This window comes from Colletotrichum phormii (genome assembly GCF_030913505.1).
Source record: "Colletotrichum phormii strain CBS 102054 chromosome Unknown BDP81scaffold_9, whole genome shotgun sequence".
Classification (NCBI taxonomy): Eukaryota; Fungi; Ascomycota; class Sordariomycetes; order Glomerellales; family Glomerellaceae; genus Colletotrichum; species Colletotrichum phormii.
In genome coordinates this window covers 966,412-987,253 of record NW_026851451.1, presented here as the reverse complement: position 1 = coordinate 987,253, position 20,842 = coordinate 966,412, and the positions used below count along the sequence as shown (strand labels likewise).

General features: G+C 54.1%; 4 protein-coding genes across 4 annotated transcripts; 1 reads left to right on the top strand and 3 right to left on the bottom strand.

Annotated features, from left to right (window-relative positions):
- Window positions 1–5,521: 5,521 nt before the first annotated feature.
- Window positions 5,522–6,461, top strand: BDP81DRAFT_220540 (uncharacterized protein). The gene is made up of 2 exons (XM_060582794.1): window positions 5,522–5,749; window positions 5,849–6,461. The coding sequence occupies exons 1-2, from the start codon at window positions 5,622–5,624 to the stop codon at window positions 6,240–6,242; spliced, it is 522 nt and encodes a 173-aa protein (XP_060445830.1). The 5' UTR covers window positions 5,522–5,621; the 3' UTR covers window positions 6,243–6,461.
- A 655-nt stretch (window positions 6,462–7,116) lies between these two features.
- On the bottom strand, window positions 7,117–9,892 carry BDP81DRAFT_460784 (AAA family ATPase; the record flags this gene model as incomplete). Its single annotated transcript, XM_060593693.1, has 6 exons — window positions 7,117–7,697; window positions 7,755–9,246; window positions 9,303–9,552; window positions 9,606–9,661; window positions 9,736–9,763; window positions 9,840–9,892. The coding sequence occupies 6 exons, from the start codon at window positions 9,890–9,892 to the stop codon at window positions 7,117–7,119; spliced, it is 2,460 nt and encodes an 819-aa protein (XP_060445829.1).
- Window positions 9,893–11,145: 1,253 nt separating this feature from the next.
- BDP81DRAFT_393901 (uncharacterized protein) lies at window positions 11,146–11,618 on the bottom strand (the record flags this gene model as incomplete). Its single annotated transcript, XM_060587881.1, has 2 exons — window positions 11,146–11,473; window positions 11,578–11,618. The coding sequence occupies 2 exons, from the start codon at window positions 11,616–11,618 to the stop codon at window positions 11,146–11,148; spliced, it is 369 nt and encodes a 122-aa protein (XP_060445828.1).
- Window positions 11,619–13,087: 1,469 nt separating this feature from the next.
- Window positions 13,088–15,976, bottom strand: BDP81DRAFT_220485 (DFDF domain-containing protein). Its single transcript, XM_060582793.1, has 3 exons — window positions 15,630–15,976; window positions 14,468–15,567; window positions 13,088–14,386 (listed from the first exon to the last, which is right to left on the bottom strand). Exons 1-3 carry the CDS (start codon window positions 15,739–15,741, stop codon window positions 13,418–13,420), a joined length of 2,181 nt encoding a protein of 726 aa, XP_060445827.1. The 5' UTR covers window positions 15,742–15,976; the 3' UTR covers window positions 13,088–13,417.
- Between the last annotated feature and the right edge of the window lie 4,866 nt (window positions 15,977–20,842).

Sequence of the window (20,842 nt, the reverse complement as noted above, 5' to 3'; positions counted from 1 at the left end):
TTTGATGCAGTAACCGAACAGCATTGGTGAGATCGCCGCAGATCGGACAATCTTGCGGTCTAGGCCTTTGCGATCGTCAGCAGGCCGTCCATCCTACGTGCTAATCAGCCACACACCCAATGGCACGGGGCGACCCTCTTGGCTATCACTTGCTGCATTCAAAGGCTGAGTTTCGATATATTGATGTCGGGCTTCTGTAAGGGCAAGGATTGACGAAGATTTTTTTTTCCTCCGTCAAACTGACCCGCAAAGGTTAAGAGCACCCGTTTCGTCTGTTTCAGTGACCTTGGAGTTTCTGTGTGCTGATTTACACTTTTCGTATCGAAACATCCTTTCAGTATTTGTGTTTTGTTGTACTGACTAAGTAGAGTCGTATCGATAATCGGGGATAAACTCCTGCAAGCCCCCTGTTCTCCTACCGGCTACCCTTCCGACCACCACAACCGACGACGAGATGGCAGTTTCACCTCCGGAAAGGTCGGCTTCAGGGTCCAATGTTCCGACTTTCAATAATGGAGTACCTGTTTCGAGATGGTTGCGCGGGGCATGGGATGAACTCGAATGGGGGGCGTCACGTTGACACCAAACAGCAACAAGTGGCTTGAAAGCATGAATAGCACGAGTTGAGTCTGATGACGCTCTGACTCAGACAAAGCTGCGAGGTCATCTTGATTTTTTTCGTTTTCTTTTTTCCTGCAACTGGTTGCCTTCCGCCGCCGTTGGTGAATGCCGCTGCTGTGCAGCCAAAGCCAAGGCGGGTTTTGCGCGTTGGGAACATGCTGTCACAGCATTTGAGGTGACACGAATCGTTTCGCAAAGTGATTCTCGGATACCTAGTACGTAGATGCGTTGCCCGCGTGCCCGCGTACTACGTAGTACAAAGCACAGCTTGTCAGAAAGAAGAAAGTCTTGGCAGGGAGAGAAATGGCGGTGATGCCCAGCAAGCGGCACAATCTGAGACAATGCCATTGACTTCTTGTCTTTTCTTTCTTTTTTCTCTTTCTGCCGTGCCGTACTTTATCTTCCTTGCTCTTATGTCTCCGTCCATATGTGAGATGTTCTGCATCGAGAGAGGTGCCTGCCTAGGCTATCCAGCGCCGGACTGAGGAGAACGATCTTGACAGCCAGCCACCCTTTTCCCAGGGCAAGCCCCCCCTCCCGCCAAGGAGGAGGGTGAGCGGAAGCGGGTAGCTGCGATGTCACCTTCTCGTCACCTTCTCGTCACCGATGTCTGTTTATTCCCGATCTCCTAGATGAGATAGATGCTGCAGGAATTCGAGGAAAGCCTAGAAAGAATACATACACTGCAGGCGGTAAGGGGGTCTTGAATGGCAGTCCAATTTAATTCTCCAGAGTTTTTCGATCTTTTGTTCAGCAAGTCACAAAGTTTACCTATGTGCCTACTACGTACTTACACTACAATGCCAGGGGTGTGGTTTGTTCAAGTCGGAGCTTCCGCGCTTGTTCCAGCTTCCATTTCGCAGATCTTGTTTAGAGACGTCAGCCGAAAGCAAGGGTTCTCAAAGTACCTTGCCTTTACTCCGTAGGACTGGGGGTGGAAGGGGAGGATGAGGAGGAGGAGGGGCGCTAAAGAGCATATCGCAACGACGTGTCACCAGTTTGGACAATAACTGCCATCCGTCCAGGACTTGAGGCTCCCTGGTCCCAAGTCCTCCTTGACTGCTAGTCTCCTTTCTTTGATATCGTGGAGCGCATTCTCCAACGGCAGCTCCTCCCGCGTCCATTGGCACACACACACACACACACACACACACACACACACACACACACACACCCAATAGCGACAAGTTGCCGTTGGAGAGAGAGGCAATGCCTAGAAGGAGCGGTGGCTGTAACGATGAAGGTTTGAAGACACGTCCCCGGCTGAGCTGAACCGGATGGCAATGTAGCAGCGAGTACTTCGTCCATAATCCATTAGCTTCGAACCCACAAGTCAAGTCAAAGGTGAGATTTTGGAAACTATTTCCGCGGACCAATAGGTTTCTTTCGGAACTTCGAAAGAGGTGTGAAGGGGGGCACGCGAGCAATGACCTCGAACGGTCTACGTGGAATGTCAATTCAAAGACAAAACTACATTCGACCGTTCGTTCTTCTCGAACCTGCGCCAAGTCACGCCTGCAGCTTCCGGAGGATGAATATATACACATGTACTCCCATCCAATGCCATCGAATCGTGATGCTTGATAACATCCTAGGCCCCTGTCCCGACACGCGATATCACGAGGTATGTACGTGGACGTGAGGCTCCCTGGTCACGTTCGCACGGAATATGTTGACGGAGGGAAGTCCGCCGTCACACAGCAGAGCCAAGAATACAAAAAACAACGTAAAGATCGAGAGCTTACACAGAAATACACACCCTTCGCGTAGAACTCGAACTGCCTGCCGAAACAAGCCGTCATAGACGAGGACAAAAAACCCACATTCACGGTTCCGGGACCTCGGTCGTATCTCACACTACCACCAGACTGGTAGACGGGATTTCTCTCGCTGCTCTGTCCAACATCTCACGGCCCACAGCCTGGCCCCAAAGGAGTCACTTGTAAGACGAGAAGAGAGGTGCGGCCAAGCAAGACGTTGGACAAGTCAGGGGTCCCGATTGGGTCTTTTGCCGGCGACACGAACGACATCCAGTCGCGTCACCGCACCACAAGAGACCCTGCAGCATGCGGTGCTTATAGGCGCTGCCAGCTTTTTTCTCACGGTGGAAGAACGGCTGATTGGGAAGCACTCGTGCCTATGAAGTACTGGGCAGGAAAACAGAAGTGAGAAAAAAAGTTGTAAGAACTAAAAAAAGGAGATACGTGTGATACGACGGAAACCAGAAAAACGGCATCCCGTGGAAGTGGTTGCAGTCCTTGTACACGGGAGGCCCACAGGGAAGTTGGTTCCGCGGCGGCCATCACATTTCGTTGCTACCCTTCTCCCTTCCCAAGAATCCCGCCTGCATTCGGCTAGCTGCGCCGAGATGGGGGAAAGTAGACTTTCAAAGTGGACTCTCGCGGCACGGTAACCTAGTACCGTGCCGGGGTTGTCGTTCGTGGGCTCGGCTCTTGGAGCTGGGGGTGTTTTATCAACCTGCATGGCGGGATAGTAGCGGTGAAGGGGGTCGGTGTACTACTACATGCTTGTCTGGGGTGGTTTAGGAAAACGGGTCCCGACTTGCTTCTCTTATCGTTAAATCGCCCTCCAAGTTGTGGAAAAAATAAAAAGGGCATCTGAAGGAAGGGGGAAAGCAATTCAGACCCCAGCCGGGAGGTGAGATTCCTTGCCCCGGAAACCTTCCTTACAGATGAAAGCACGGCAATGAATTGCTGCGCGCATCTATGATGTGACCAAAGTACAATGTAGACGGAACCCGACAGCGAAAACGCCATCCGGAGAAGCATTGGCTGAGAGTCCTGTGACTTCTATCCAAGCATGTCTCGAAGGCTGTACTCCCGCGATCCGGCCGAATGGGAATACACCACATGGATGCCGCTTGAGATGCTCGCACACTTCCATCACGCCCTCGGTGTAGAGGTTGTCATGCAATGTCGGGATGGCATAGGCTCTAGATAGGGCTTTGCTTCTTTGCGCCGGCACCAGCGCCAGCGACAGCGGGCCAGCGAACCCGAGAAATTGCAGTGCAGCCGGACGCAGGTTCGGGAATCCCCTTGCTTCTAGAATCGGTGAGTCGGGTCAGAGTCTTGACCGACAATGTGGACTTCCACATGGGGAGTCTCCGACGCAGCGAGCGGACGCAACTCTACGACTCGCCTTGCAGTAACGTCGTCCAGCCTCCGGAAACCATACCCGAGAGGGAAGAAGAAAGAAAAAGGACGTCCCGCAGAGATGCAAGTCCCAGACCCCCGGTCCACGGCGAAGGTTTTGGTTCGACTACGCGGTCCAACGTGACCGTTGGTGATCTGCTCGCCTCGCATGGCTGGGTGATACAGCACCCGGCTCGGCTACGCTCACCAAGCAGACGTAAACGGATCGTCTTTTCATCGTCCAATCCGCAGAGAACGTCTTCTCTTCTTCTCTGCGGGCCAAGGCCCCGGTCAAGGGGGGCGGAAGAGACGGGAGCCCTGCCACACTTTCTCGGGAAGCGATTGTCGTTGCGGGAAGGCCCGGTTCGTGAGAGTAGTGCGTCGATGCGTATGTATCCGTAGTGGGTGCCAGGCCGTAGGCTTGGACCTGGTTCCATGCGCGGTGCGGTCATGCTTTTCGGGGACGGGCCGGAGGAAGTCGGCCGTCAGTGTGGTCCTCAAGGGGAGACTGTGACATCGCCGCCCGCCCGCCCCGCCGCGGCGAGAGCGGGGCGAGCTCGCCTCGGGACTTCCTAGCAGCTGCCAGACTTTCTGGATGCATGTTGGAGACGGTGTACGGATACAAGTGAGATACTTGCTGTGCGCCTGCCATGGGTATTACTAGGGTCATATCCTCTCGAAAGTGTATGCGGTGCGCGGAAAGGCAAAGTCTATGTGACTTGTTGGAAGATCGAGCAAGGATCTTCACCGACAAGCGGACGAGATATGAGCTGTCATCGGGCCCTTGGCCACCCGCTCCGATGGCGGTACCATGGCTCGGTGTTCGGAATAAGCTGTTAAACGGAAGTGAGAGATGAGTTAGGGACACGAAAACGAGTGTGACCGTCAGATGAGATGGGAAACGAGTCGGAGTGTGAGATTGATAAAAGTTGAAGTTGCATCTGATGCTCCGTCGACGATGTTGGTGATCCCTTCTCCACGTTTCTGGGTTGCCTTGTAATTCCCATGGAGTATCGTCCAACTCCTTGGAAAGTTGCCGAAAGCGAAGCGGATCTCGATGGTTCGGATGAATGCGATTTGAACAGAGCCCAATGAGCTTCGGGTTGACGTTGGGTGGTCGTTCAATCCTGGCAATGGAGGTGAAGTACGGATAGTCTGGTGGATAAAAAGCTTTGGAGAAGACGGGTCCCTCCTTTTCTGACAGAAAGGAAAGTGGGGTCGGCAGCTTTGGTGTGGAGGGGGGGGGGGGGGGGGGAGGTGCTCCTGCTCCATGGAAACTGGAGTGGCCTCCAGCGGCAGGTGGCAGTCTCCTCCAGGTTTTAGGCGGCTCGTCGTCGCAAAATCCAGGACCGGCCCCACGTGCCCGCCGCCTGCCAGAACCAGAAAGCCCCTGCATGATTTCAGCCTTGCGCACCAGTGAGCACCGTCAGCTGCTCTTCCCCGGAGGCGGCTCCAAAAAATAAGTCAGCCTTGCCACCAAGATCACCACTTTCTGCGACCAAACAATGCTCAATTAACCACCGACACTGCGCTTTTGACATCGATACCCGAAAACTTGCTTCAGCGTCTCTTAATCGGTATGTCTCTGGATGCTGAAACATGAATTCTCCCTGCTAATAACGGATCCCAGGCTTCTACTCGACCGCATCCGCAGCACTTGCCTTACCTAGCAGCTCCATCATCAATCGTCCACACTCCACGCCACAACCCCCGCTGCCAAGCTTACCACCCACCGGTGATATCAATTCAGAGCACGAATTGCCTGCGAATTCCAATACGAAAGGCTCTCCAGGCGTATTTCTATCTTGAAACCATCATACACACATACACAGCCGGTAGATCAGCAAAATGAGCCAGACACCGTCAACCCCTGTGAAGGTGCCACCTTCGGCCGCGAACCACTCAGCAGCAACTCTAGATCCAGAGCTGAGATCACAAATCAACACATTACTGCTTAAGGACGGTCATGTCACAAAGTAAGCCCCCCCCCCCTTCATCCTTCCCAAACCCCACAGGGCCCTGAGGGGGAGAACATTGCAAAGCTGACCGTCCCGCCCTTCTTCCTCCCTTTCCAGAATCCAAGAACAGCTCCTCCACTCCCTCCACGCGAACCAAGCAAACTGGCCCACCCTGATCCAGAACCATGCCCTCAACCTCCTCCGCACAGGCGAAGTTTCAACCTTCCCAGACCTCCTCCGCCGCGTCCTCGACGACGTCCGCCAGGACACCCTCGACCCCTCAGCCCCCTCCACCGCATCCCCCTCAACAGCAAAAACAAATGGCGCAGCGTCGGAGAAGGAAAAGGACAAGGAGAAGAAGACGAATGGCACTGCCTCCTCCACGCCGGCGCCCAGCGCAGACCCGAGTGTACAGCCGAACCTGGCAATCCCTTCGGCTGTTATTGACGAGGCTATCAAGGTCACACAAGAAAGCCTAGAGGCTGTCTGCGAGATTGACGGTGCCAGCTGAGGATGAGGAGGCGTGCGTTTGGTGCAGAGAAGGTGGTATCACCGTGGATGGGGGAGAAGAGGTTATGGCGGCAGACCTTGGGAGGAGATGGTCACAACAGGTGACCAACAAATGAGTGCCGTCTGAGGTTAGGAAACAGCGCCACTGCGATGCTCACGAGACGATTCACCCAGATGTGAAGTGCTCACAGAGCACATCTTCGCTGGCTGGTTTGAGCAGACTGCTCTTGTTGATGATAAAAGCCATTGATGTCAGATAAAGATAATGCCGAGGTAGGCATTGCGTGTACACATAAATCGGATCCTTGGAAGAGTTCATTCCGCAGAAGGAATGAGCATACCCGGGGTTCAAATTCTTTACGTAGCCGACTATAATTAGGGAGGCAAAAATGAACCGGTCAACCCATTTGTGCTAGGCCGTAGGCTTGGACCTAGTTCCATGCGCGGTGCGGTCATGCTTTTCGGGGACGGGCCGGAGGAAGTCGGCCGTCAGTGTGGTCCTCAAGGGGAGACTGTGACATCGAAGGATCTCCGCACTATTCGATCTCATGCATTCACAAGTAACTTGTGCTGGGCCTCTTCATTGCTGGCGTGAAGTCCGACCTCGACACAACGGACTCAGCTAAAGGGATTCAAAGACATAGAATCTCGCAACATCACACCGTCTGAGAATCAGGCTTGGTTTGGTCAACTTATCATGGAAACTACCTGTCTACCAACTCCGTCCGACCCAGATTTCCGTCGATAGGCTCGAATTTCTGTGACTCGGCCCATCATCTGTACGCGTGACGACGCAGATGCATCGGAGAGCAAGGAAAAACTAGAATACAACGCGGGCATGCCTGCATTAAGTGGCACTCTAACCCATCCATCCCTTAGTCGTAAAGATCATCATCGTTGCCAGCGTCACCGAAGCTGTTGCCAGCCTCGTTGGCGGCACCCTCACCCTCGGGGAACTTGAAGTACGCGCCAGGGCCAGCGTTCTTCATCTGCTGGGCAAACGCTTCGTAGCGGCGAATCTCGACGTCGCTGACGGAACGGCGAGCCATTTGCATGGCCTCCTCGAAGTGGCGCTTGGTAAGCTCGGGGACAGGGTCCTCCTCATCCTCATCCATAGCCTCCTCGCCTGCGGCCTCGCGAGCCTTGGTCTTCTGGATGTCGGCAGTGATGGCCTCCTTGATGGCAAGCTTGACGGCACGCTGGGTGATGAAGCCAAGATCGGCACCGGAGAAGCCGTGGGTCTTGGAAGCAATGAAGTCGATGTTGACGTCGTCGGCGACAGGGGTCTTGCGAAGCTGAGCCTTGAGAATACCAGCACGGGCGGGCTGGTCGGGCAGGGGCACGTAGATGAGAGAGTCCAGACGTCCGGGACGGCACAGGGCAGGGTCAAGCTGCTCAGGTCTGTTGGTGGCACCGATGACGAAGACGTTCTTCTTCGAGGTCATACCGTCCATCTCTGCAATAGAATTAGCATATGTTCATTTTATTTCGGCCTGAAGTGAGAAAAACTTACCAGTGAGAAGCTGGTTGACAACACGGTCGGAAGCACCGCCAGCATCGCCCATGGAACCACCACGAGCCTTGGCAATGGAATCCAACTCATCGAGGAACACGATACAAGGAGCAGCGGCGCGGGCCTTGTCGAAGATGTCACGGATGTTGCTCTCAGACTCACCGAACCACATGCTGAGAAGTTCGGGTCCCTTGACGGAGATGAAGTTGGCTGCGCACTCGTTGGCGACGGCCTTGGCCAACATCGTCTTACCGGTACCGGGGGGTCCGTAGAACAGGACACCTCGGGACGGGGAGAGACCGAACTTGAGGAACTTCTCGGGGTGGTCGACGGGGTACTGAACGCTCTCCTGCAGTTCGGCCTTGACGGTCTCGAGACCACCAATATCCTCCCAGCGAACGTTGGGCACCTCGACAACGGCGACCTCGCGGAGAGCGGAGGGGTTGGAGACACCGAGAGCGAAGCGGAAGTTCTCCATGGTAACACCGAGAGAGTCGAGGACCTCGGCGTCAATGGTGTCCTCATCGAGGTCAATGAGGTCCATCTTCTCACGAATCTGCTGCATGGCGGCCTCGGAGCAGAGAGCAGCGATATCGGAGCCGACGTAACCGTGAGTCTCGGAGGCAATCTGCTCCAGGTCGACATCGTCACCAAGCTTCATGTTCTTGGTGTGGATCTGGAGAACCTCGAGACGTCCAGTAGGGTCGGGGATACCAATGTCGACCTCACGGTCGAAACGACCGAAACGACGCAGAGCGGGGTCGATGGAGTTGGGTCTGTTGGTGGCAGCCATGACGACAACGTTTGAGCGGGCCTTCATGCCGTCCATGAGGGTGAGAAGCTGGGAGACGACACGGCGCTCGACCTCACCGTTGGTCTTGTCACGCTTGGGCGCGATAGAGTCGATCTCGTCGATGAAGATAATGGCGGGAGAGTTCTTCTCGGCCTCCTCGAAGGCCTTGCGCAGGTTTGACTCTGATTCACCAGCCATCTTTGACATGATCTCGGGACCGTTGATGAGGAAGAAGAAGGCACCGGTCTCGTTGGCGACAGCTCTTGCCATCAACGTCTTACCGGTACCGGGAGGGCCGTAGAGAAGGACACCACGGGGAGGCTTGATACCGATCGACTTGAAGAGCTGAGGGTGGCGAAGAGGAAGCTCGACCATCTCGCGAATCTGAGCCATCTGCTTTCTGCAGCCACCAATGTCGTCGTAGCCAACCTCGTTGAGGTTACCCTCCTCCTCGTCACGCTGGATGGGCTCGCCCTCGCAGTGAATGACGGTATCTTGTGCGACGATGCCGTATTCGGGGGGGTCAACCTCGACAACCTTGAACTCTACTTGTCTCATACCACCGCGCACGATGAAGAGGTCGCCCTGGCGGACAGGTCTGTAGGCCTCGCGGAAGTAGGGAGCGAGGAAAACGTCGAAGAGAGAGCCGGTGATGCCCTCGACAGTGTCGGCGATGGGAAGAACAGCGATGCGCTTGGCCTGCAGTGGGAGTTAGTAAGTAGTACTCGGAGAAGCGGTGTCCTGTTGACACATACGTATTTGATATCCGGGCACGGGTGGATGGTGATCATGTCACCGTGCTTTACCCGCAGGTTGTGGCGAACGACTCTGTTGATGCGAGCGCTACCATCGTCCAGCTCATCGTCGGCAAGGACGATCAGAACGGTGTCCTTTCTCTTCTTGCCGCGCACGAGCACGGTGTCACCACGGAAAAGCTGAAGAGTCTCCATGGTGTTTTCGGAGAGGGCAATGATGGAGTTGTCGTCGTTGACGGCATCGGTAACCCTGCTTCAGTTAGCGTCATGAAGCTTGCCCCACGTTTCCCAGAGCTCACGTACATCAGCTGGTTGGGCTTCTTCTTCTTCTTGAGAATAGCGGTCGCGGTGTCATCTTGCTGTTTGATCAGTCAGTATCAAGATCGATTGTCACGGTATCCGTTTGCATCGAGACTCGGGGGGGGAGACAAACATCCTTGACCTCAGCACCGGAGGCATCCCTGGTAGGTACTGTCAGCGTGGTTCCTTCCTTGTGCGAGCTACTTGACGAAGTAGGAGTGATGTGTGTTTACTCACATCAAGTTGACCTTCTTCTTGTGCTCGGCGGGCTGTTCCGACGGAGGCGCCATCTTGATCGACTGTTTCTGATGATTCGGATACTCGTATGCAGTCGGAGTATGGGTGTGAAGGGGGATCGTCAGCTGTGTGGGGTAGCTGTCAATGGGAGAATTTCCTCTTCGGCAGAAAAGCAGAAAGGAAAGACGATTTGTGTTGGGTTTATATCCCTTCCTACGATGTGAAGGAAAGAATTCGTGGTTGGCGGAGATAGGGTGGGAGGTTTGCAGATGGGAAGCTTTGTTTCGGAGGCAGGCAGGTGCGGTAATGGAGGTAAGGTGGTAAAGGCCAGCCAGCAGGAGCAGGATGGTGTGGTGACGGGAGGCGGCGGCAATCCCTGGGTAATGGTCCCCAGACAACCAATGAAATCATAGAGTGGGGCGGATTAAGTGCACTCCGGTGCATTCGGCAGCTTAAGTAAGGCACCGCTCCAGGGGTCGAATCTGGCCCAAGCTCTACGATTCAGGTGGTGACGGTGTCGTCAGGGCAGTGGAAAGTGTTGGAAGCTTCCACTCTTGCTGACCTTGAGGGTCCGACAGGCGGGCAGGCAGCCTTTGGGCCACGCACTCTCACTCAGCGACTCGGTGTCGCACGCACGGCCTCTACCTAATCCACCATGCCTTTGGAACCCACCAGTAAATCCGTAGGTTGTCTTATCGCCTTTCTCCATTAGTGAGCTTTTATCGCTATGGCAATTGCACACCTTGTCACCTTGAAGCTCACCGAGATCACATCACCATAGGTATTATGGGTCCCGTCAATTAATTGCCTTGTCGCCTGAGATGGGCTTTGGCATCTTATTACCCCCTGCGGTCTTGCCATCCTGCCAAAACATACCTAGATGCACAGATGGATACAATGAAAGGTACCTTCCTTACAAACGCCTCTCGCGTGGCAGACAGAGACAGACAGAAGGAGCGAGCGACTTCTTTGTTATTTCTGCTACAAATCGTCCAAAAGAGCGGCGAACCCGGACCACCAGCTAAGCTTCTGTGAAATCCAAAACGTTTGTTTTCTTTCCTCCAACATTCGCCATCCTGGCAGCCCCATACCCCAAACTGGGCTGGGCGCTCGATGCATCCGGCGGCAAACGAATGACGGCTGGAATGCCAGCCCACTGCAAACAAACTGGGACACTTTTTCCCTCCATCATCCACTCCTCCGATTCTCATCCTCAACAGGCATCCCTGAAGGACGAGTCATCCGGCGACGGCCTCCCACGCCTTCATCCCCTTCCAAATCCGCACACATAGGGAAAACCCCCCAATCAAACGGCAAAGGTCCGATTATTCATCGCCTCCTGCTGGGAAAGCGGCCACGTCGCCACCTTCTGCCGCCAACCAAGGTATCTGGCCCTACCCGCCGCGTGGTCGAACATGGGCACCGCGTCGGCGTGCCGCATGGTCGGCAGGAGATTGATGTGGTGCTCCAGCAGCCCGAGCCCGAGGATGCCGACTCCGGAGCGGGGGCTGCCGACGGCGATCCTCGCGGAACGGTCCTGCGTCTGTAGGAACGCCTCGGTCAACCAAGATAGCGCAGGGTAATTGTTCATACGGCGCGCGATGCTATGGTCGTGACTTGATGCGTCGGTCTGCCTAAGATGCAAACCTTTCGTCAGCACTACTCCGTTCACTCTTGTAATATTCCAGTTCAACTCCGCGGCGGAAACGCCCAGCCGTTGCTTTGGGAAGGTACTTACCCCTCGGGCGGACCCCCGGCAACGGAGCCAGTCTCCACCATATCGGACCTGAAGCTCATCTGAAGTGGGGGTTTCGGCGGAATCGTAATGTGACGGGACGGACCGAGCTGTCGACAGCCAAGGAATTTTGGCTTTTCGTCGTTCGTCTGTATTTGCCTTTTTTTTTTTTTTTTTTGAATTTGGAGTATGTCGATCTGTTGAAGGTCGCAAACTTCTCGTGTCTGTGTTGGCCCCAAGGGTAAGGAACCAGTGCCACGTCCACGCTGGGAACCTTTCCAGCAAAGCCTCAGGTCGCCACTGTGTTCTTATATCAGTATGGATATCCGATCCGCCCTACGAAGTCTAGACGATCGATCACAGCTCAGCGCCCTCCCGTTGGCCTCCCATATCTTCATCGCCAGGGGCTAGTGAGACCGTCTGGGGAGAGAGGGCTGCCCAGGCTGCTGCTGCTGCTGCTGCTGCAAGATTTGTATGCAGCCCCTCCAGGCTACAGACCACGCTTGCATATTTGGGGGCCATTGGGCTGTATAAGACCCCCCCCCGTTTCACAATCCCATCACAGGATACCGCATCGCTAGCCTGACGCTTCAAACACACCAGACCTCTTTGTCCTCATGTTGTGGCTCGTTCGATAGCTTCCTTCATAATTCCTGCGCACCCGTCACTAGTAGACGTCGCATTGAGAGATTATCCCAAGAGTAACCATAACCTGATGCAATGGAACCCATGAGCCTCCAACCTCGATTATTACGACCCGATCTGGCGACCTCTAGCTAGGGTTGCAGTACAATGACGAGATAAACGTGTCCAGCTAGGAGGCTGGCGACACCTCAGCCTCAGCCATGGCCTGACTTCCACCCCTCCCCTCCCCTCCCCGCTGCAAGACAAGAAGTCGCAAAAGCCTCCGTAATGATGGCGCACAGCTGCTCCCTAGTGCTTTCATGACTTCATGTGTGAACTACCTCGTAGCAAATATCGTCTCTACACAGCCCCTTCTGGTCTGTTTTCTGGAAGACCCAAAATTCCCCGTCGCGGGTTACCCGCGGTCCTCCCAAGCCCAATCTACCCCCGCCGAGATCTCCAAGTCCACCTAGGTAGCAACGAACGACCTTCTGGCCCGTAGTTCCCGCTCCCATCTCGAGGCATATCTATGGCCCCCAATATCACACTGTCGTGCGACTCCAAGTCATGTCGTGCGTTCGATGACAGCCTTACAGCAAAAATCTCGTATTCGAACGCCATCCTCACGATGTCGATCATGGTAGGTAGGGAGGGCTCAGACTGTTGAGGTCTTCGGTTTCCCTCCCCCCACGCGCTAATCGTCTGTCAGCACTAGCACTACGGAGTACATCTATTGATGCAGCGCTGCACCTTCCGGCCCCCAACGCAACGTTCACCTACTTCGTACACTCCCGAACTTTTGTCTTGCCCCGAGTATCCACACGGGAAGCCGGCCGGCTGCCTCTTCTCAAGTCCGGCGACTGCAAGGCTCATGAGGAAATCGACATGGGTCTACCTCACACTAAGTATAAGTTGAGTTTTGGGCTTACAAGATAATACTGAGCGCAAATGGTGGCATGCAGCGAATAAAAGAAAACCAGGTCATGCTCGGTAATAGCTGCTGCTATTGTAATATCGTACAAGATCATGTCCACCATTCCCCGATGCGGATATAATAGAAGGAAGGCTGTACGCAAACTCCTCTTCCCGTATGCTGTCCCTCCACCGTCGTGCGATAAAGAAAATGCCTAGACAATGCATTGAAAAGACTCGCTTTTTATGATCCTTTTCCCATAAATAACTCCGTTGTGAATCATCCTTTCCCTCGCCAGGACAGGAATCACTGCTCTTGAGAAAGTGCTGGCTGGTACCGCATTTGAAGAACCCATTTGTCGTCAAAGTCAATGCCTCTCCGAATCTTGGTACCGGCCTTCTTCCAGACTGTCGCGCCAAGACCCATGTCGGCAATGAATAGCTTCCAGTCTTCATCTTCAGCTACAGCAGCATGCCCGTCAGCAGCTCTGGCACCGTGGACATTCGAAGGGTCGGTGTCCGAAACGGGTGCCATCGCCTCGAGCAGTCCCTTCTTCGGCGCGCCCATCGCCACCACGTACCGAGGCTTGACATACAAGCGCCCACCGTCAATGATGCTGACCTTTCCGGTAGACGGGTCGATGCCAGTTGGTACATCCACCGCAAGAACAAAGGCCTCGTTTCGGTTGGCCCATTCTATCAACTCGTACACAGTGGCTTGGTCGCCTGTTCGCAGCTCCTCAAATGAGATCGCCAAGCCTAGAAGAGCATCGATGATGAGTGTTACCGATGTTGCTGGGGTTGAAGCTGTCTTGCGAAGCTGTTCGAATAACTCGATCTTGTTGTGTACGCGACCTCCGAAGTTTCTGTATATTCTCACCTGCTGTCGCATGTCTTCGAGCAGATCTCGCTCACGCTCGATGCCAACGACACAAACCAGCATGTTGAGACCCTTATTGCGTAGGTGCCGAGCAGCCGCAATGGCTCTTATTCCGGATTTGTTGTTGCCGGCAAGAATGACGACGGTCGCAGAAGCCGATAGAATGTTGCTCTGAGCATTTGCGCCACCGGTTCCGAAGCGGACTTGGATCGCCGGGTCCTCCAGAGCTCGCAATGTCACCTCAGCGATTCCTCGGCCTGCGTTCTCTGCCATCATGTCTTCCGTGAGCCCAATCTCGTTGGCTGCGATGTTTTCAAGGTTCAACATTTGAAGAGCCGAGACGGTCTCCAGTCGTCGATTTGAAGGTTCGAGATAAAAGCCGGACTGTGAAACGTGCTGTGGGCGGTTAGTACCTTGAAGACTCTTTGGGCTGTCTTGAGAACGAAGCAACGCTTGGGACTGTCTGTTCAGACGTACGTTGGAGTTGACGCGATTGAGGGGCTGGCTGTTAAGTTGCGCGCTCGCTTTCCGCGATTGCGACCTCCTCGCAGCCCCTGGTTTGCTGTCCGCCCTGCGGCCACTCTGAGCACTCCGGACATCACGACCGCTTAGTCGATCAACTCCATTAGCGGCATCATCAGCCTCACTGTTCCAGAAATCCTGGCTCGTCTTTGCCGATGCGGCTGGCAAGTCGAGCACGTTCTCAGAATAGTGGAAGTTCTTCCCTCCAGCTGTTCCTGGCTTGGGCAGGCGGTTGTGCGAAACCAGCCGGTCTGCCTCGTCAACCAAGTCTTCCTTTCGCATTTGGTCGAATATGGTGCGCTTATCAAACTTTGCCAAGTTATTCTCAAAGTCGAACTCGACCATATCCTCAGTAACATCCTCCGAGGCCCATCCGTTTTCGGGCAAGTCTTTCTTGCCCTTGAGGCCCCGTTTCAGTGAGTTGAAGGGTTGGAAGGAAGGCGAGCTTTGAAGCATCGGAGTTTGCCTCCAGCCCTTCCCACGGTTAGTCGCATTGCCGCGGATCGGGGTGACTTCCGGTATCGTTTCCTCCGTTGTCCCGTTTCGAGCCTTTTGCTTCGCTCGCCGCCTACTGTTCTTCTTTTGGGGTTGGCCCTGTGCTTCGCCCACATCCTGCGATACTGCGCTGTTTTCCGCAGCGAATCGTTTTGCGTTAGGCGTCGAATCATCCACCTCCAGCTCCTGCAAGGTCTCACTCAGGCTGACAATGTCGTCCCTCAGACCTCCAGTTAGGTGGACGCCAGACAGAACACCTGGTTGCCCCGGCCGAAAGTCCCTTGTTGCGTCTGCAGTCTGTTGAGGTACAGCTTCAGGGAGTATCTGGCTTTCACTCCCACTCACGATACCAGAGTCGGGCCTTTTCCCCATGCTGAGGATGGCGGGGTCCGCAAAGGCGGGTTGCGCAGGTTGATTGACAACGGGAGCAGGAACAGGACTGACGCCCGGCGCTGTGAAGGTATTGGGCGCGGCATCTTCCTTGAATTCGGAAAGCTCAAGGACGTTGGCGGCATCGATGACGACCCTCGGGAGCCAGTGGTTCGTTCCGTGAGTGAAGACTATGTGTGCGTTTGTTAGTGGGACTGGTCATCTAGCGATGCGGTCGGAAATATGAACGTACCGTTACTCAGTGTCAGGCTGATGCCGGGCTCTATAGCGCTAACAGTGCCCTTCAGCATCGTGCCGTGAGGCTGCCTCAGCGTCACCAGCATCTGCAAGCCGATGAACTCCATGGTGACGGATGTGTCGCAGCGTCTGGGTGCTGAGTCGTTGACTGTGTCAGGATGCACCAGAGGAGCGTTGGGTTGGGGCTTCGTTGTGAAGGCAGGATGTGCGAATTGACCGAAGTTTGAGCTTTGGAGATATTGCAGGTGGCCAAAAAAGATCGCGAGGTGGGCGCGACGGCGGTAAGATGCTGTTGGAGAGCAAGAATGAGGTTGACGTTGACAGTGAATATGTGCGTTGACCTTGGATCTCTACGAATGACCAGACCAGAGAGCTTGCTTTCCCCAACTACCCCCCTCGGGCACATTCACCTGCTGGGTTCAGGTTCCCTTAACTTTTTCCCAATGCTTATCGATAAGGCAAGCGCAGGGGACTTAAGCGCAGGACAGGCGGCAGGCGCAGGGCAGGCGCAGGTCCCAAGTGCAAGGTCACGGGGATTTCTGCTGGTGGCGGGCAGCTACCTACCTACCCTAAGGTACCTTACCTTACCTTGCCTTACAGCATGCCCGCCCAGGAAGAAGGGATGAACGTCATGGACACAAGCTTCCGGGCCCAATTGGGTACCTTTGGGTACGATGGAAGTCACGAACTCAAAAGCTCGGTTCACTTTGATAATAAAGGAACATGATGTGTTACCAATTTCCATCAAATGCGCAGCACCAAACAGCTCATAATCAATTCGGAAGGCATCTTGGACTGTGTTCCAGCGCGAGTAGCACGCGTCGCACCTAGGAATTTGGCAATACCCTTGGTTGATCTCCAGTCGTTAAAGAAAACAACAAACCCCGCCGATGTAGCTCGGAACAGGAGGGGTTGCAAGTCATCGATACATTTATTGATGAGAGCTCTTCACTACGACAACGAATCAACCTGACCAACGACAAATCTCTTCTGATATCGTTCTGTCTTACTCGTTCGCTATAAGAGCAGAGGTATTTCCCGTCCCGCAAAGACGTGCGCTTCAAAGCGAAACCAGAGCGTGCGAGTCCAACGCTATCTATGTCCAGACAACCGTGAAGACCCAAATCAACCCCTTCCAAACATGCATAGACCGACCCCTCGAGCAGGACCTTTGCTCACGAGGTGTCTCTGGAACGCCATATTATGTTACTGCCAAACCCCCTCCTGAGCCCGAGTTTAAAAACCACCGTAGCTTGCCATTGCCTCCTCCTCCTCGTCCAAGTCAATCACCTCAACGCCTTTCCTCACAAACGATTGAGACCGCGCGCTCACTCCAGAAGTACTCCTGACAGGTTTCGTGTCTTTCTCCTTGTGTAGAAAATCAGCCATGCTTGGCGGCTTTTTCGTTATGGCAATGTCGGCACTGTAAAGCTTGTTGTAGAATCCTACGACCCGAGGGTGAGCCATCACTTTGTCCTTCCTGAAATTCTGGACCTGCAGGCCTTGTTGACTGGTCGCTCGACTGAGCGCGACGTAGGCCTGACCTTTCTCGAACACCTTGGCCAGATTGACCTTGACTCGTTCCAAGGTCTGACCTTGGGCTTTGTGAATCGACAACGCCCATGCAAGGATCAGAGGCAGCTGGCTTCGATTAGCCTGTACCTCGCCATTAGGCAACTCAACCTTCCAGTCTTCTGGGACGCAGAGGATGGTGCGGGTAGATCCATCCACCGCCGCAAACTCCACGACAGGATACTCGGTTTTGCCCCTGGTGGCTTCCTCCACTTCCCTACTGAAAGCTTTGATTTTGCGCTTCGCCCTTGCTTCTCCATCCTCGTCCATATCCTCGATACTCGGCATCGTGTCCGCCGGATTCCAGTTTTCAAAGCTGCCCTCGCTCATGAAATGGGTAACTTTGCCGAGTGAACCGTTGACAAGTGTGTCGTCCATGTTTTTGATCAGCATAACCTGAGCACCAACCTTGAGCTCAATCATTTTGGGTGCCATCATGTTCTGGAGTAACTTGTCGCGTATTTGGGGGTCTCCGGAATCGCCCGCGTCGTACCGTTTGGCAATCCCGGGCAAGTTGCGCAATCGATTTTGGTTGGCATTCTCGACCTCATATCGTGTAGGGAACAACTCCGTGACTTCTAGGCCATCCTCGGTGGGAATTTTCCTGTCCAGCTTTCTGAAAGCTTGCACAGTCTCGTCGCTAATTCTGCCAAGACGCATTTCGTTAAGCATGTTGGCAAAGACTAAGATTGGTTAGCTGCTGCACCGGTCTAGAATGTCCACACTGGTGTTTCGTTTCGACATACCTGGGTCCCTTTGACGGAACACCTGCGTCAAACCAATCGTATGGTCAATCGTAGTGTTCCAAGTCGCCGCCTCGAAGGCGAATTTAGATTCTCTGCTTTTATCACCATCAGGTACCGGGGGTAGCTGGAAGAAATCTCCTGTAATCACTAGTTGAATGCCGCCCCAGGCTTTGCCGTTGTTTCTGATGGTTCTGCCGATTTGCGAAAGCTTGTCGAAAAGTTCGCCGTCCACCATTGAGACCTCATCAATTACGAGCGTCTTAGTACGAAGCCAGCGATTCTTGGCCTTGGGGTTCCGCCGGATCTTCTTCACCAATGTCTGTACGTCTTCCTTTCCAAGGCCAATTCCAGAGAAGCTGTGCAGTGTTTGACCTCCAATATTGCAGGCTGCGAGGCCTGTCGACGCTGTGACAGATAGCCTTTCCGGATCTCTCGCCCATTTCTTCTTGAGCTCTGCAATGATCGACCTCATCAGGACCGACTTTCCAGTTCCGGCTGGACCTGTGAAGAAGACACTCTGGCCATTGTTGACAACGAGGCTCTGAACATGCTTTTGCTCTTGAGTCAGAGCAATCACCGATGCCTTGGGTTTGGGCAAGTTGCTTTTCGTCACCTCTGCTCGAATATCGTCCATGGTCCACCCTTCCTCATCGGCGACGGCTTTCTTGGATTGTGTTTTCAACTGTTTCTTCTGCTCCTTGAGGGCACTGGCAGTCATGTTCCAGGTCTCATTCTTTTTCTTGGGAGCAGGTGTGACACCACCATCCGCCCATCGAGAGACCTCCGGCTCATCTTGTGGCACTGGGATAAAGTCCTCTTCAACTTTCCATTTGGTTGGAAGCCTGCGCTTCTTGGGCTGCGGCGCCACTATAGACTCGACGTGATCTGGAGACTCGCGCTTAAGCGAGCTTTCGGCAGATGTGGTGCGGGATAGTTGAGGGTGGACGAAATGTGACGCGGGAGACGAGGACCACGGTAGAACTTGTGTCGAAGGTTCCTCGGGCGCCGGATTGCTAACCTTCTTTGCCACAACAGGGGGCTTGGGGAGTGACGGCAGAGCCGACGGGGCTTCGAAGTCCAGGTCAAGCTGGTCGTCGTCGCTGAAATCATCTTCGGCAAAATACACCGCGGGTTTCGAGTTGGCCTGTCTACTTTGGCTAGACATATTATTCGGCTCGTCTCGAAAAGAGTCAGATCTGGCGTAGAGAGAGGCGAAGGATTTCCCGTTAGGGGCGGATATGGAGTCCAGAGCAGATCGATTGCTGCTTGCAAAGTGCGTGACACTAGCAGTCCTGCCCGGCGGGGGTCGTGTCGAGTTCGTCGTTGTGGGTGGCACTGTGGTCGTCGGGGTGGTCTTTTTGAACTGGTCTATGATATTGCCATTCTGAGTGGCGCTGGGGCTGCTCGAGGGGAATAGTTGCTTTGCTAAGTCATTCTTCTGGGGCGGCGGAGCGCTGGCCTCGTAGGCCTTCTTCGCTCTGGCCAACATCGAATCTGTATGCGGATCTAGATCCGGATGGGAGGCAGAGGTGTGGGCATGAGCAATACGAATTGCTGCTCTGAGGGTGAGTTGGCGGAGTACGGGCGAAAATCGAATGGGAAGGAGGCTGGTGATTCCAGCCGTCATCCGAGGGGCTGTCTTGTTGACATTTGTCGTGGAACTCTGTACGTGAGAGGCTTTACTGTGTCGCACGCTGACCGAGGAAGGAAAGAATTCGATCTGCGACCATCCTGGAAGGGCAATTCCGATTGTGGTCGAACGCGCCTGGACGCGTTAAGCCCCTCCTGAACCTTGGCGCGAAAGTTGCTCCAAACTACATTGGCTTAGTCATCGAGCTAGTGAATCACGGCTCAGCGCTCCACCACCAGTTGATCAACCACCACCCGATTCCTTGACAACGACAACCTCACCATTCACACCGAATTACATATGACACGTGAGGAGTTCAGTGTCGTGAATGATGATTCCCATCCGTATGACTTAGACCTGGTTCTTGTTCGTCATGTGTCTACCTTTTCTACGATTGAAGTTCGCACATACACCCCAAATACTTCTTCCACTTCCTATTAGAAACAAATGATGGGCTGGCTACTTGAACAGACTCTTCAGATTGTCCAATGGCATGTTACTCAATAACCGTCATTGGCTGCGGACAGCCCACGTCCACCACGTAGCTCCTCTCTCTTGCAGAAAGGTCCTGCGCCTCGATGCAATGTCGTCGAAGGAGAAGCTGTTCGTTCGCCTCACGTTGGGCGCGGGGCAATATCTGCAGTCGGCCCCAATGGCAACCGTTTAGGCACAAAGGTTGGGCAGAGCTCCGCAAGCCTAGCCTGGCACTACTTATTCAAGCTCTCTCCTTCCATGTTTGTGGAGCTGTGCTACCTCGGCGTCTCTGCAATCTGCACTGCCATACTTTATTCATTGTTTTCACTGACACGAGGGAAGGTCCTCACTTGGTCAAACTGATGATTCAGATCTTTCATTGGTCAATCTCACTATGCTGCCCTCCGGAAAGACACTGCCTGTCCAACTTTTGTTTCGACTAAAGCATTAACACAGAATAGTTCCGTTCTTGCCGATCAATGAGACGTATAGCTATTAACGACATCCTCAAGTGTGGAAGGAAACCCCGAAAAGGACCGCGAAATTGAGCTACCCTAGTTGTGGTACCTCGCCCCTGACCGTCCCAGGGGTTCAAATGGATTGTTAAGGTGCCGATTCATGTACTGTTTTGCTTCTCGGGCTCTCTCTTCGTACGTTTCCTCGTCTCGAAACAGAGCGCCCCTTTCTAGAGAAGACCGACGGAATCGAGTTTCCAGTTGTCGCCTCCGTGTGTCAGCCTCTCGCCTATCGGCAGCCAGATCCTCCTCGCTCATCCGTCGATCTTCA